We start from the raw sequence: 11,721 nt of genomic DNA on the forward strand, positions 1-11,721 counted from the left end.
ATTATTGCTCTTGAATCAGACTCCAATGCTCCTCTTTGTTTCAATTGGAAATTCTTCCCCCCGTAATGAAAGCATTTAAGCATTCTGAGTTGAGTTAATATTTCATCGCTCTTGAGATAATGGCCATCCGTGTTCTTTTACTTCATATCAAGAACTCAAGTTCCAGCAGGATGTCTCGCAAGATATCGAGATAGGGTGCCATTTCGAATATTAGGATAAAATCGTCCCGCCTTTGTCCCAGCATTCCTCAGTATGCCTTGGAACATTTTCCTCTGCGTTCTATTCGATAAGAAAGTCGAACGACCTTGTCCCACAAATTTAAAATCTTACTTTATATAAATTTTATGCCACGTCTAATGACAGCCTACTATAAAGTGGATATAAAGTCATGAAGGCGTAGATGGATGAATTGCAGGACTCTAAAGAAAAGCTCGTCCTTTCCATTACAACTTCACATGAAGTCCCTTCAACTGGCACATGCTATGGTCCATTAGCCTAGCTAGTTTAAACCAAACTATTGGCATGTGATTGGATCAATCATATACTACACATGGTAACGTAGAAATTAAGTTTTCGGTGCCTAATTTTGCTGCTCATTTGCATATATCCATGTTAAAGTGTGGATTAGGTACAACTGAATAAGAAGGGTAGGCAATGGTTCCATCACTTTAGGCCACAGTGGACGGTGGACGCAAAATTCTAAATGAATGATAGAAGGTGAACTTAGAACGCATTGATTCAGTTGGCAATTTCTCTCAAGTCAAGGCAGAAATTTTGAAGTGGGGACAGGAACCTCTAGTTATGACTCTTCTAATCCTCGGTTGAACAGTCTACATATCACTATTTTTTGACATATTCATGTGATAAGTATCCATTTGGATTCCCTCGTTCCCCAAATTACCTTTCACCTTCTCGTTCAAACTTGGTTGGCTTGCGAAGCTTACGGAAGTTGAAAAGAAGGCCAAGAATACAATAAACTTATTTGTTTTTCCGCTGGGATGAGTTGATTAAACTAACATTTAAGAAGCCAAAAATGTCGACTTGGCTATGCGTTCGTTCTATCTTGGAGTGTAAAGCTGTGCTAAAAAATAATAGTCCGTTGATGGGGGGACCGTGTAGGCTTTTTCCTTCTCTATGATGTTTCCAATACCTCAATAATACATGGTAGGAGGGGTTCGGAAGCAATTACGGAGAAGAATAAAGGAAAAAGGGACTGCATGCAGATCACATGGTAAGATGACAAGTAATTAGATGTTTGGTCTTCATATTTTATGATAGCGAACAGGGGTTGGTGATGAAATAATGCACTCTAACGACTTCGCAGAAAAAAAAAAAATAGAAAAAGTGTGGTCAACTGGAGAGCCAACAAGTACTTCTTGTTTGGTTGAATTTTTCAGGATAAAATTTTTATGAAAATAAAATTTTCATGTTTCATGAAAAGAAAGATCCATGGAGGACATAGAAAAAGTACTTTTCCACCTGTTGGCAATTGGAGTCTTTTTTTTTTCTTCAAAAATACCTTTAAGTCATCAAAACTCATGAGTGTTTTTTTATTAAAGGCATAATAGGTATTTCAGACAATTTTTTCAAACAAATAAATGTTCAATCAAATATAAACCCCCAAAGAATATCCTACTTTTTATAATCAACCAAATAAGGCAAAATTATTTTTTTTAAAAATATTATATTTATAAAAAATTATTTATAAAAAATATTTTAATACTTTTTTTTTTGAAAGTCCGAAGTGGTCTAAATTATAATTACATGCCAAACCCACGCGTATGTAATGAGCATAAATATCTAAAAATCATTAAACAAAGTGCGATATTTACCTTTCCACGGAAGAGAGAGGGGGGGGGGTTCTAAATATTTTTGATAAATCTAATCCCTCTTCTTTCCGTGAGAAAGAATCTAGTGATGGCGGTCCCACATAGCACATAGAGATGTGATCGCGACCTATGAATGACAACCATGATTCCCGGTGTAGAAACCAGATAGAGGAGGACATTTGTTGCATTTTGTGGCACCTATCCGTGGGTCCCAGAAGGAACGAGTTGAGATAATTATTGTGCTTGCACTATGAGAAATAATGCGAAAATAAATGTACCACAGGAGAAGATATCCTCATGGAGAATAGTGAATGCACTGTTTAAATGGGTAAAGGTGACGGTGCAAAAGGTTCCAATCATGGGTGCAAATGAACTAAACAACCATCGAGTGCACTGTACAAAGGGAGACTTGGGATAGTTGGTGGAACTTTTTAAAAAGGCCAATCCTCCTATGTGGCCTAAAATCCAAGTATGCTTTTACTTGGAAAAAGGCATCTAAAATGCAGTGAGGAGGGGGGAGGGGTCCATCGACATGGAAATGGTAAAAAAGTACTGCCATTATAAAACCTCGGCTTCTCCCCATCATAGCACTTGTTTTGATCTCGCTCTCTCCCCTCTCTCTCTCTCTCTCTCTCTCTCTCTCTCTCTCTGAAGGAGAATAGTGAACATATATTTCTCATGACATGTCATGCACGAGCGCGGCGCGCTAGTGTCCGTATCGTCTCGGCCAGCTCGGTACTCGGTAGGCCCTCTTTGGGAATCCCAAACTACCCAGGATTTATTCTCTCTCCTCCCCTTTCCCTCTACCCGCATTCTCTCCACCAGATTTCGCGGAGCGAAAAGCGCCTCTGAGACGATTCGGCTCCCGGGTTCCTTGCGTGCCGCCTCCGTCGGAGAGACTCTCTCTCCTCTCTCGAGAGGGGGCGGGGGGAGGCGGGGAGAGGGTGAGAGGAGAGTTTGAGGGTTGGGGTTGGGGTTGGGGTTGGGGTTGGGGAGCCCTTAATGGGAAGCTGTTTGGAGTGACGAGGTCAGAGCGCTTTGTCCATAGGTTTATTAGGTGAGAGGCGTGTGCGAGGAGGCTTCCTTCGGTGGATCCTTGTGGCCTTTGTCCTCTCGCCGGGTCGCGATAGATCTCGGTAGCGAAAAGTTGGCGCCTTCGGTACCTTTCGGGGGCCTTTGGACGAGGTTTGGGTCCTTGGACGCGGCCCGTTGCGTGTTCTTGACGTGAGTTCCTCTCAGATCTCTCCTCCACGGCTTTGTACAGGGGTTTTAGGAGACTTTTATCGTCCCTGATCTCCTTTTAGGCAGTCCTTCGTTATTCCGGGGCGCCCCGAATCTTCTGAAGGCGATCTGGGGCGAGCTGAGTTCGTTGCTTGTCTTCTTCACTGTTCGTCCGTTAAAAGAGGGATCTTGGCGAGGTTTCTCAAGTTTTCTGTCAGGGAGAAAGAGAGATGGCCGATGCTCCGGGGAAAGATGCCGACTTTCTGTTCACCGACGAGGAATTGAGCGAGATGAGCGGGTTGAAGAGAGGCGAGGACTTCGTCGAGGTGACGTGCGGGTGCACGAGCCACCGCTACGGCGATGCCGTCGGGCGGCTTAGGGTTTTCGCCTCGGGCGATCTCGAGATCAGCTGCGAGTGCACGCCGGGGTGTCAGGAAGGTCAGTTAGTTCTCTTATTCTCCTGGGTTTTCCTCCCTTGAGTGCTTGGATATATTGTTTATAGTAAAAAAAATATCAGGCAGGTATCAGATTGTTAGCTTTGGTGATGTTGAGTTTTATGGGAATAGAGGAATCTGGTGTTCACGCACACATGATGTTTGATACTGGAGTTGTGGCTGTTATCTTTATATTAGCTCAGCCCACATACATATGAGTGGCTGTGAAAGGTTTGTCTGTTTTATATCAAAATATCAGCTACATTCACATGTGATGCCGAGATATTAAGTTCTGTCATGAAGCCTTTGGTGTTAGTTCTGATTCTAGTTGCTCTTTTGGAGTGTATAGTGACGTATGAATTCGTTTATCTTTGCAATGCGGTCGCATCTTATGATTGATTGCCTGCCTTGATGCGGTTGCTTTCGGGTTCAAGGGATTGCTTCTCATGTTGGCCATGTTTTTCTATCCGAGAGATTTTGCTTCTCATATTAGGTCTTAAATCAGATTTGTTTATTATTACGTGCGGCCATTTTTTAGCATGGAACTTTTGTTAGAACTGTTCTTGCACAAGATCATCTGCATGTTTTGTTTTGTCGATATGTTGTCTCTGTGTTTTTGAGGTGTTACTCTTATTTATGCCACAGTAGATTTTTGTTTTTCTTTCTTTTATCAAACTTGCAGCTAAAATTACAAACCTTTTTCTGTATGATCGTGGAGGCTTTTTATCTTCATTCCACTGATTTGACTTGCTTTGTAGATTTACGTCGCCGAGATCTACTTATCTCTGTTCTTTCTCAATTTTCCTTGTGATTGAACGAAGTAACACTGATTTATGGAAGCATCACAGTTCAAGGAAGCTCTATTTTCTTTGTTTCTTCAATGATGGCCGCAGTGTGCTTTTGTCAACTGTGATTGTCACCCAGTAAATAATGCCTTGGGAGCTAAGGACATTATATCCTATCCCACTCTATTATATAATTTGCTTTCACAATTTCTGTTTTTGTTGATACCATCTTGTAATATCTGTTCACACTCTACCCCTGCATAATTTATTTCATTATCTTATCTGAGAAACATGAAGCGCGAGTAAGGTGGCACATGAATAGATGTATCACAATAAATAGGTTGATGTCCCGCATGTGGACAGACTGAGCCCTTCTTCCTAATCTGCGTAAGATTATCATAGGAGCCTCTCCTATTTTGACTTTGCTCTGGAAAAGCTCTGCATGCCAAGATATTCATTGATCCTCCATTTATTCTTGATGTAAATCTTTTATACCATAAAGTTAATAGGAGAGAAACTAAAAAACCCATTTTTTCAGGCAACAGTAATTATTTTCAGCACATAACCAGTTATTTATTTGAGATTCTTTTGAGGTTGTATGGAGGAATGCTTAGTAAAAAATGCATGTATTGAATTCAAAACTAGGAAGTCCAGTTCTAATTAAAATTATTCTGTGTTGAAGGCTTATGGATGTCGTTAAAGCCTAGCAAGGGTATTAGATTAAAACCCCGTTAAGAAAAATGTAAAAACAATGAGGTAAAGCTCCTAGAATACCTCAGGTTCTGAAGAATAAATAAAAAGAAATTGCTTTTAATGGATCTAATTGTTGTTCTGTTTTATTATATCAAGAGATTCGAGTCGAAAAGGGAGCTTCAGAAATGCCCTTTTGTATACATATTGTAGCTACTAGTATGGTCGCTCTTTGGTTAATATGCATACTGTTCAATTCCTTCTCTGGATTCATCTGTGAGTGCATAAAGACGTCATATGATGTTATCCATGGATAAGAACCTCCTATTCTGACATGCCATTAGTACATCCTTTCATAGATGAAGCTTTCCTGCTTACAATAGTAGTATGCTGGCTTGTATTTTCTCAATGCATGAAATATATCTGATGCTTGTCAAATATATTGGCACTGGTTTCCCATCGCATTCTAGAACATTCAATGTTACACCTCAAATGTATGTAGGCAGTAAGCTTGATGTTCATAAGTTTTTATGACTTAATCTTCTCATATTTTGGCTGATCTGCATGAATATAATCATCAGATAAGTTGACCCCAGCTGCTTTTGAGAAGCATTCTGAGCGGGAAACTGCAAGGAAATGGAAGAGCAATGTATGGGTCATAGCTAAAGGTGAAAAAGTTCCACTGTCAAAGACAATTCTACTTAAGTACTACAATCAAACATCAAAAACTGGTAATAGCTCTCACAAAGGTCCCAATGGACGACCATGCCATCATGATGAGTTTATCCGCTGTACAAGGTGTAACAAGGAACGCAGGTTTCGCCTTCGGACCAAAGAGGAATGCCGCATTTACCATGATGCTGTGGCTGATCTCAACTGGAAATGCTCTGACTCAAAATTTGACAAGTAAGTGTTCTCATTGGGATTGTGTGAAAGTTTAACCAATGCAAATTTTTCATGTCTTAGCATAAAATGGGTCAGCTCATTTCTTTTATATCAAACTTTCTTGACATGCAGAATTTTCACTCATGTTGTTGCTGCTATAATAAAATTTGGTTTACAAAAAATTGTCAAATTGGTCATTGCCTACTTTGTACACAACTTTGCAATTATTTCTCATGCTCTGCATGTATGTAGTGCCATTACACTAGTGGTTCTCGAGAATTGAAATGGGTCTATGATGGATTTAAAGTTTAATGGTTATTATGGGTTTGAAAATTTTTGAATTTTGTTCTGATTTGGTGTTTTATTTTGATTTATTTTCTTTAATTTTCAAATCAATAATTTTTAAACTGAATCATCTTTTGACATTAAGTTGTATTTGGCATGTATTAGAGTTTGATTATTCATGGTGTTTAGTCTATTCTGAGTTTACTGCTTTGCCCTCTCTTGCTTTTCTTTGTTGACTGGACTATTTTGAGTTCTGAACAGTTGAAAACCTGTTGTTTTATTGATTCCTTTTGGTCCCTAAACCTTCTTACAGCCATTCAAAACTTTCTAAATTAATTCTAAAGATTTATACCAAACTAGATTTATGGATTAGTATGTCAGACAGAACTTTCTTATGCTAGAAAGTTTAACTTGTTCCTAGATGCCTTTGACTTCCCAAATGTAAGTTTCACTTGTTTCTTAATGCCTTTGACTCTGCAAATGTATTCCATGCTGGTGTTTGATCTCTATCATATAGCAGGACATGGTCGGTAAAGTTTTCAATATTCAAACACAATTTTCATTATCCAGCTGACCAAGATCAATAAAGAATTTTGGAGGTGCTGTAGCAAGGTGAAGCTTAAGGGATTAGCCACATTGCATTTATAGACTGATAATAGACTTCTTTCTTTCTTTCTCTCTCTCCCCAGCACCTCCTCGCCCCCCCCCCCCCCCCAGGTGCTGTAGACTGATAATAGACTTCTTTCTTTCTTTCTCTCTCTCCCCAGCACCTCCTCCCCCCCCCCCCCCCCCCCCCCCCCCCCCCCCCCCCCCCCCCCCCCCCCCCCCCCGCGCTCTTTTCTTTTTTCTAGGTACACACCTTTCTGCCTGCTACAAAAATATAGCATTGTATACTCTTTCTTCAATATTCCACTCAAACAACAAACCCTCATCTAAGGAGTGTCAAAGCTCAGCAGGTGTCTATTCTTTTTTCTAATTAATATTAACACCTTATACCCTTTTATAGTTTAATTCATACCCTTTTAATTGAAAGAAGGAATGTTTTGCCTCGTCCATCCCGCGTCTCTTTCTTTGTGAGATCTCCCAAACTAATCCTGCATGAACTTAATCATTAAATGCACAAATTTGAGGAACTTGTAAGAAAACATTGTAGAGACTATCATATTGATTTGCTACATGGTTGTATGTGAGAGAAAACTTGTCAACAATCGTTTCTTTTTTGTTGCATTGGAGACCTTGGTAGGTGATATCAGTTTTCATCATCTGTGGATTGGAGCTCTGTTGGATAAGCTTCTTACTCATGGTCTACCAAACTGACCCAAATCATCTGATTTGGGGCATACCAACTCGAACCAATGCGAAATTGGGTTGGTTTGGTCTTTCTGTTTGGGATCCAATGCAAACTGGCTTGAACCGCTCTAAACTGAGCAGAATTGCTCGGTTCCGCTTGGATCAGGTCATCTCATGACCAAAGAGAGAGGTGAAGACCATGAGATACTATTCTCCTCTATATTCTGCAAAAATTGTGAAGGGAAGTGATGCAACATGAGGAGTGAAGAGCTATTCAAATGTTAAAATTAAAATTCGGGGATCAACACACAAGTTGATGGCAAAATGGATTGAAGAACTTTTTGTTCGTCTTAGAAAGTTCTCTCATAGAATGTGCATTAATATATCAATATTTGCTTATTGAAGTCCCATTGCTCATAGTACTTGCTGGTTGTACCCTGTGCTACATCAAAAAGGGTGGGTTTTGTAAGGAAAAACTTGTATATTTTACTGCAAGATTAGGTTCATCATGAAAATTTAAAATCGTTGCCTTAATTAAGATGCATTGAAATGGAGATGATCTTAATCATAATCAGTTTCCAAATCTGTAGAGAATGACAAAGTTTAGGACATGTAGATCTCATATAGATCCCCAATATAGAGGCTTTCTTCACTTCATCTAAAAGAGAGACTGCACAACAATTAATATTTGAATGAGACCTTGCCTACCATTAATAACTTTTTGCATAATCTATGCCATGTCCTTAAGAAAAACAATCCACCACCATCCAAGCTTTGTGTTGCTTATTTGAACTATCAACAAATAAAAGCACTTTTGATTAATAGTGAAGGCAAGCTCTTACACATTAGTATGTCGAAGAACAATATGCATCTTAACCATAGCCTTTTGTCATTTTAGGAATCTTCAAATCCTCCTATAGTACTTTAATTTTTGATGGGAACAATGGTTGCATAAACCAAATGAAAGCTTAAAAAGATCCTGAGCTTGTTCTGTAAGACCAATGCTCTCTAGCCAATGCTGATTGTAAATTGGGTAGCAACAATTAGAGAGATTTAGAGAGGTGCAATCATAACCTAGGATCAAGATAATAACTAGACCTTTGGGTGTTACGTCCACCTATATATTAGGATAATGTATCCTATGTAAATCTATGAAAATAATACTGAAATACCATTAAAATCATAGTCTAGAGAACCATAAATCTTAAAATAACCTTTAAAGTCAACAAAAATAGAAAAAAGGAACAAAGAACATTGAGCTAGTACCAAACTGGTATGCATTTGCGCATCAAGTATCACTATAGTACAGCTCGGTACTATTACCGTATCAGTACTGATACTTGACCGATACGGTTCCTGTTACCGAGATTGCAGACCTTGTTCTTATTGTTCGTAAAAGTTCCTTCATGATGCCTTTAGAATTTCATTTGAATTTGACTTTTGTTTAAAAGTATACTTTCAATTAATTGCAATATGCTTCTTAGAAAATTGATTACTATTTTACAGTACTAATAGAGGCAAGCCTTTTATAACAATTTGCAATGGTGTTTTGAAAAATTTTGTTCTCAGTAATAGGTAAAGCTTTTCCATTGATCCTGATTAATGTTTTGAAGAATCTAGGTGGCTTTGGAGCGACATGATACTCTTTTAGGTTTTAGCAATTACTAACTTCTCTCTGAGTTTAACAAAAGTACTATCTAAGCAAATAATAATATTTATATTGGTGACATTTCTATGATGCATAATTTATGTTTTCAAAGCATCATGTGATCTTGAAGTACTCTATGCTCCCCTTTCTTTATGCAGGCAGGCAGGCTATGGTAGTCTAGGCCTGCATGAATTTTGTGGGCACATAGATATTTGGGAAGGAAAATCATAATTTGTTTTACAGACCATATTTCTTAAGAATCTCAGTAATTATAACCAATGGGGCTTATCTGACATACATAAATGAATTTCTGCGAAGACTAGTCAATTTTGATTGACAAATCCAAAATTGGCGAGAATTATATTGAACCTAATTAAGTTTGGTTGAAACTGCCAAAACTCAAATAGTTAATTTCAATGGCCTTGTCTCCAGTCACAGTAGTTCATTCTGCGCATGGATGTGGATTTTCGTTGGATAATTGAAGAAATTGAGATATTATTTTTGTTGGATCTCATATAGGTTTTGCATACTTTATTTATTACTAAGGGAGTACATACTTTTGCTTACATATTAAGCACAAGAAGCCAAAATTCTGAAAATGTCTAACTGGTCTAAGCCTGAGTGTAAGCTGATGTTATACAAGGTAAAGAAAGATTTCTTTTAAAGGTTGAGGTTTTTTGAAGATCTTGAGGAAGATTTACTTGGTCGCCATAAAGATTTTGTAATAAGGAACCGAAGAATGAAGGAAAAGCTCCTAACATTTGTAAATTGTTGACCAAAAAGAAGAAACCTATGCTAAAATCATCTAAGATGAAGAATCCCTCAAAAGCGTGATTGAAAAGAGATACCCCTCTATCATTGAAATTCATTTGGCTTTGATGACATGGAATGAAACTGGTTTGATTGTCAAGACATGCAAAATATTTTCAGCAGAAGAAGGTGTACTCTTGTTTTTATGACAATGTTGGCAATTGGATCTGCAGCCCACAGAATAACATGACATCCTATTGTAGGAATACATCATGAAAGTATGAACATGGCGAGACAGGTAGCTGTTCATCAATGCCGTTGACTTGGGACGAGTCCTTGAAGCAAATTGATCCACTAGTAGATCCATTTTGGTTTTTTTCTGATCTTTTATGAATCAATTTGGGTTTCAAATAAATAGTTTTATGTCTAGAATTGTTATCAGTGTGGACTCTGTTTTAGTTACAAGGAGATCCTTCTGCATCAAGTCGAGGTCAAGTAAACGCATTTAGTCTACGATTATGTTTATTATTATTATTTTAATCACAAGGAGTTGATAGAATTAGTATCAGGTTCAATCACAAAAATAATTTTGAATGCAATTGCAGCTTATTTTCTTTATGGGTATGTAACTGAAAATCTACACGTCCATATTCACTTTATTTTATGTGCTTTAAGGACATGACAAGTTGATGAAATGTTCGACTTGCTAGAAGAGTGTTCCTCAACACAGTTAGACTCTGAGAAAATCTCTTTTTTAAAGGGCACCGAGAAAATCTTACTTGAGAACACAGCAAGCTGTATGCTTTATTAATTAATTAATTTTTTGGGTTAGGAGCAAAAAAGTTTGCCAATAGTGGAAGCTGAAGAAAGGAAGTAGACTTGCATATTACATAGTGGAAAACTGAGTTTGATGTTAGAAAAACTCGATTTCATGTTTTATCCAGGCTGTAGAGTAGACATATCCAGATTCAACTGGCATATTAAATTCTTCATTGCCTAACAAGTATTATAACGCAAAGCATAGCAACATGAACAGCACCAATTTAACTGTGCAGTGCTACCATGTTCAGGTGCCAAAACATCAAGAACATCCAACTAACACAAAGTATTTAGATTTTAGTGGTACAATGATACTATTAGAAACATTTGTATAAAAATTTAGCTTTACTGGGAGGAGAAAATAATAATCTCAAAGTAGTGCTCAGCGCATGTATCTGTTTACCCAATGTTTTCATCATCTCAAGGTTCAGACCAGGGACTTCTTCGGTCTGCCATATTTTCAACACAATCATTGTTTCTGCTTGTATTTTCTCCCCATTTCCTCTTTTTCAGTGTGCATCATGCCATTTATCCTGCTTCCATGTCTCAGGATTAGCTGTGATGATGAAGAGGAGCGAGCGAGTCGCAAGGTATTGAGGGGATGCTTGCGTTCACCATCATGCAGAGGGTGCACCACATGCGTCTGTTTTGGTTGTGAGATCTGTCGCTTCTCAGACTGCAGCTGCCAGACCTGCGTTGATTTCACTCAGAATGCAAAAAATTAAGCCTGTTCACTGGGTTATTTCTTCTCCGTAGCATCCTCGTTTCATTTTTAGGCCATTGAAGCACCATGCTAGAGAGGTCATTTTTAAGCTCTGTTTTGGTTCCCAGGCAAACTAAGATGCTTCAGTCACTGATTCATTTTTCATTGTTTTCAATGATCTTTTCCAAGATGGTCAAAGATACATTGAAGATTGGCTCCATTATTTTCTTGGTGAGGCCTATTGGGTATTTACTTTGATTGGAGAACTCGCTGATAAATGACAGTAATGGAAAATATGGGAACAGGAAATTGTTTTTGACGACAGTAGATGAAAGGCTGTGTTGAAGCCTAAATCATTTGAAATGCAGCCTTTACAATTCAA

General features: G+C 38.3%; 1 protein-coding gene across 2 annotated transcripts; it reads left to right on the plus strand.

The window, feature by feature from the left end:
* The first annotated feature begins 2,422 nt into the window (after window positions 1-2,422).
* On the plus strand, window positions 2,423-11,721 carry LOC103714626 (protein ULTRAPETALA 1-like). Of its 2 annotated transcripts, none has more exons than XM_008801945.6 (3): window positions 2,423-3,488; window positions 5,541-5,865; window positions 11,187-11,721. In XM_008801945.6, exons 1-3 carry the CDS (start codon window positions 3,281-3,283, stop codon window positions 11,359-11,361), a joined length of 708 nt encoding a protein of 235 aa, XP_008800167.1. In that variant the 5' UTR covers window positions 2,423-3,280; the 3' UTR covers window positions 11,362-11,721. The 2 variants fall into 2 exon arrangements, with proteins under 2 accessions (XP_008800167.1, XP_026663285.1); XM_026807484.4 differs by lacking the exon at window positions 2,423-3,488 and adding an exon at window positions 3,755-3,977.

The sequence above is a fragment of the Phoenix dactylifera genome, chromosome 9 (assembly GCF_051530095.1).
Source record: "Phoenix dactylifera cultivar Ajwa chromosome 9, Ajwa_hap1_PhDact_Kaust_v1.1, whole genome shotgun sequence".
Classification (NCBI taxonomy): Eukaryota; Viridiplantae; Streptophyta; class Magnoliopsida; order Arecales; family Arecaceae; genus Phoenix; species Phoenix dactylifera.

Coding starts and splice junctions, on each gene's coding strand:
- LOC103714626 (XM_008801945.6), top strand. CDS start 3,281: ATGGCCGATGCTCCGGGGAAAGATGCCGACTTTCTGTTCACCGACGAG. Junction 3,489..5,540: donor CACGCCGGGGTGTCAGGAAG/GTCAGTTAGTTC, acceptor TATAATCATCAG/ATAAGTTGACCCCAGCTGCT. Junction 5,866..11,186: donor TCTGACTCAAAATTTGACAA/GTAAGTGTTCTC, acceptor TCCATGTCTCAG/GATTAGCTGTGATGATGAAG.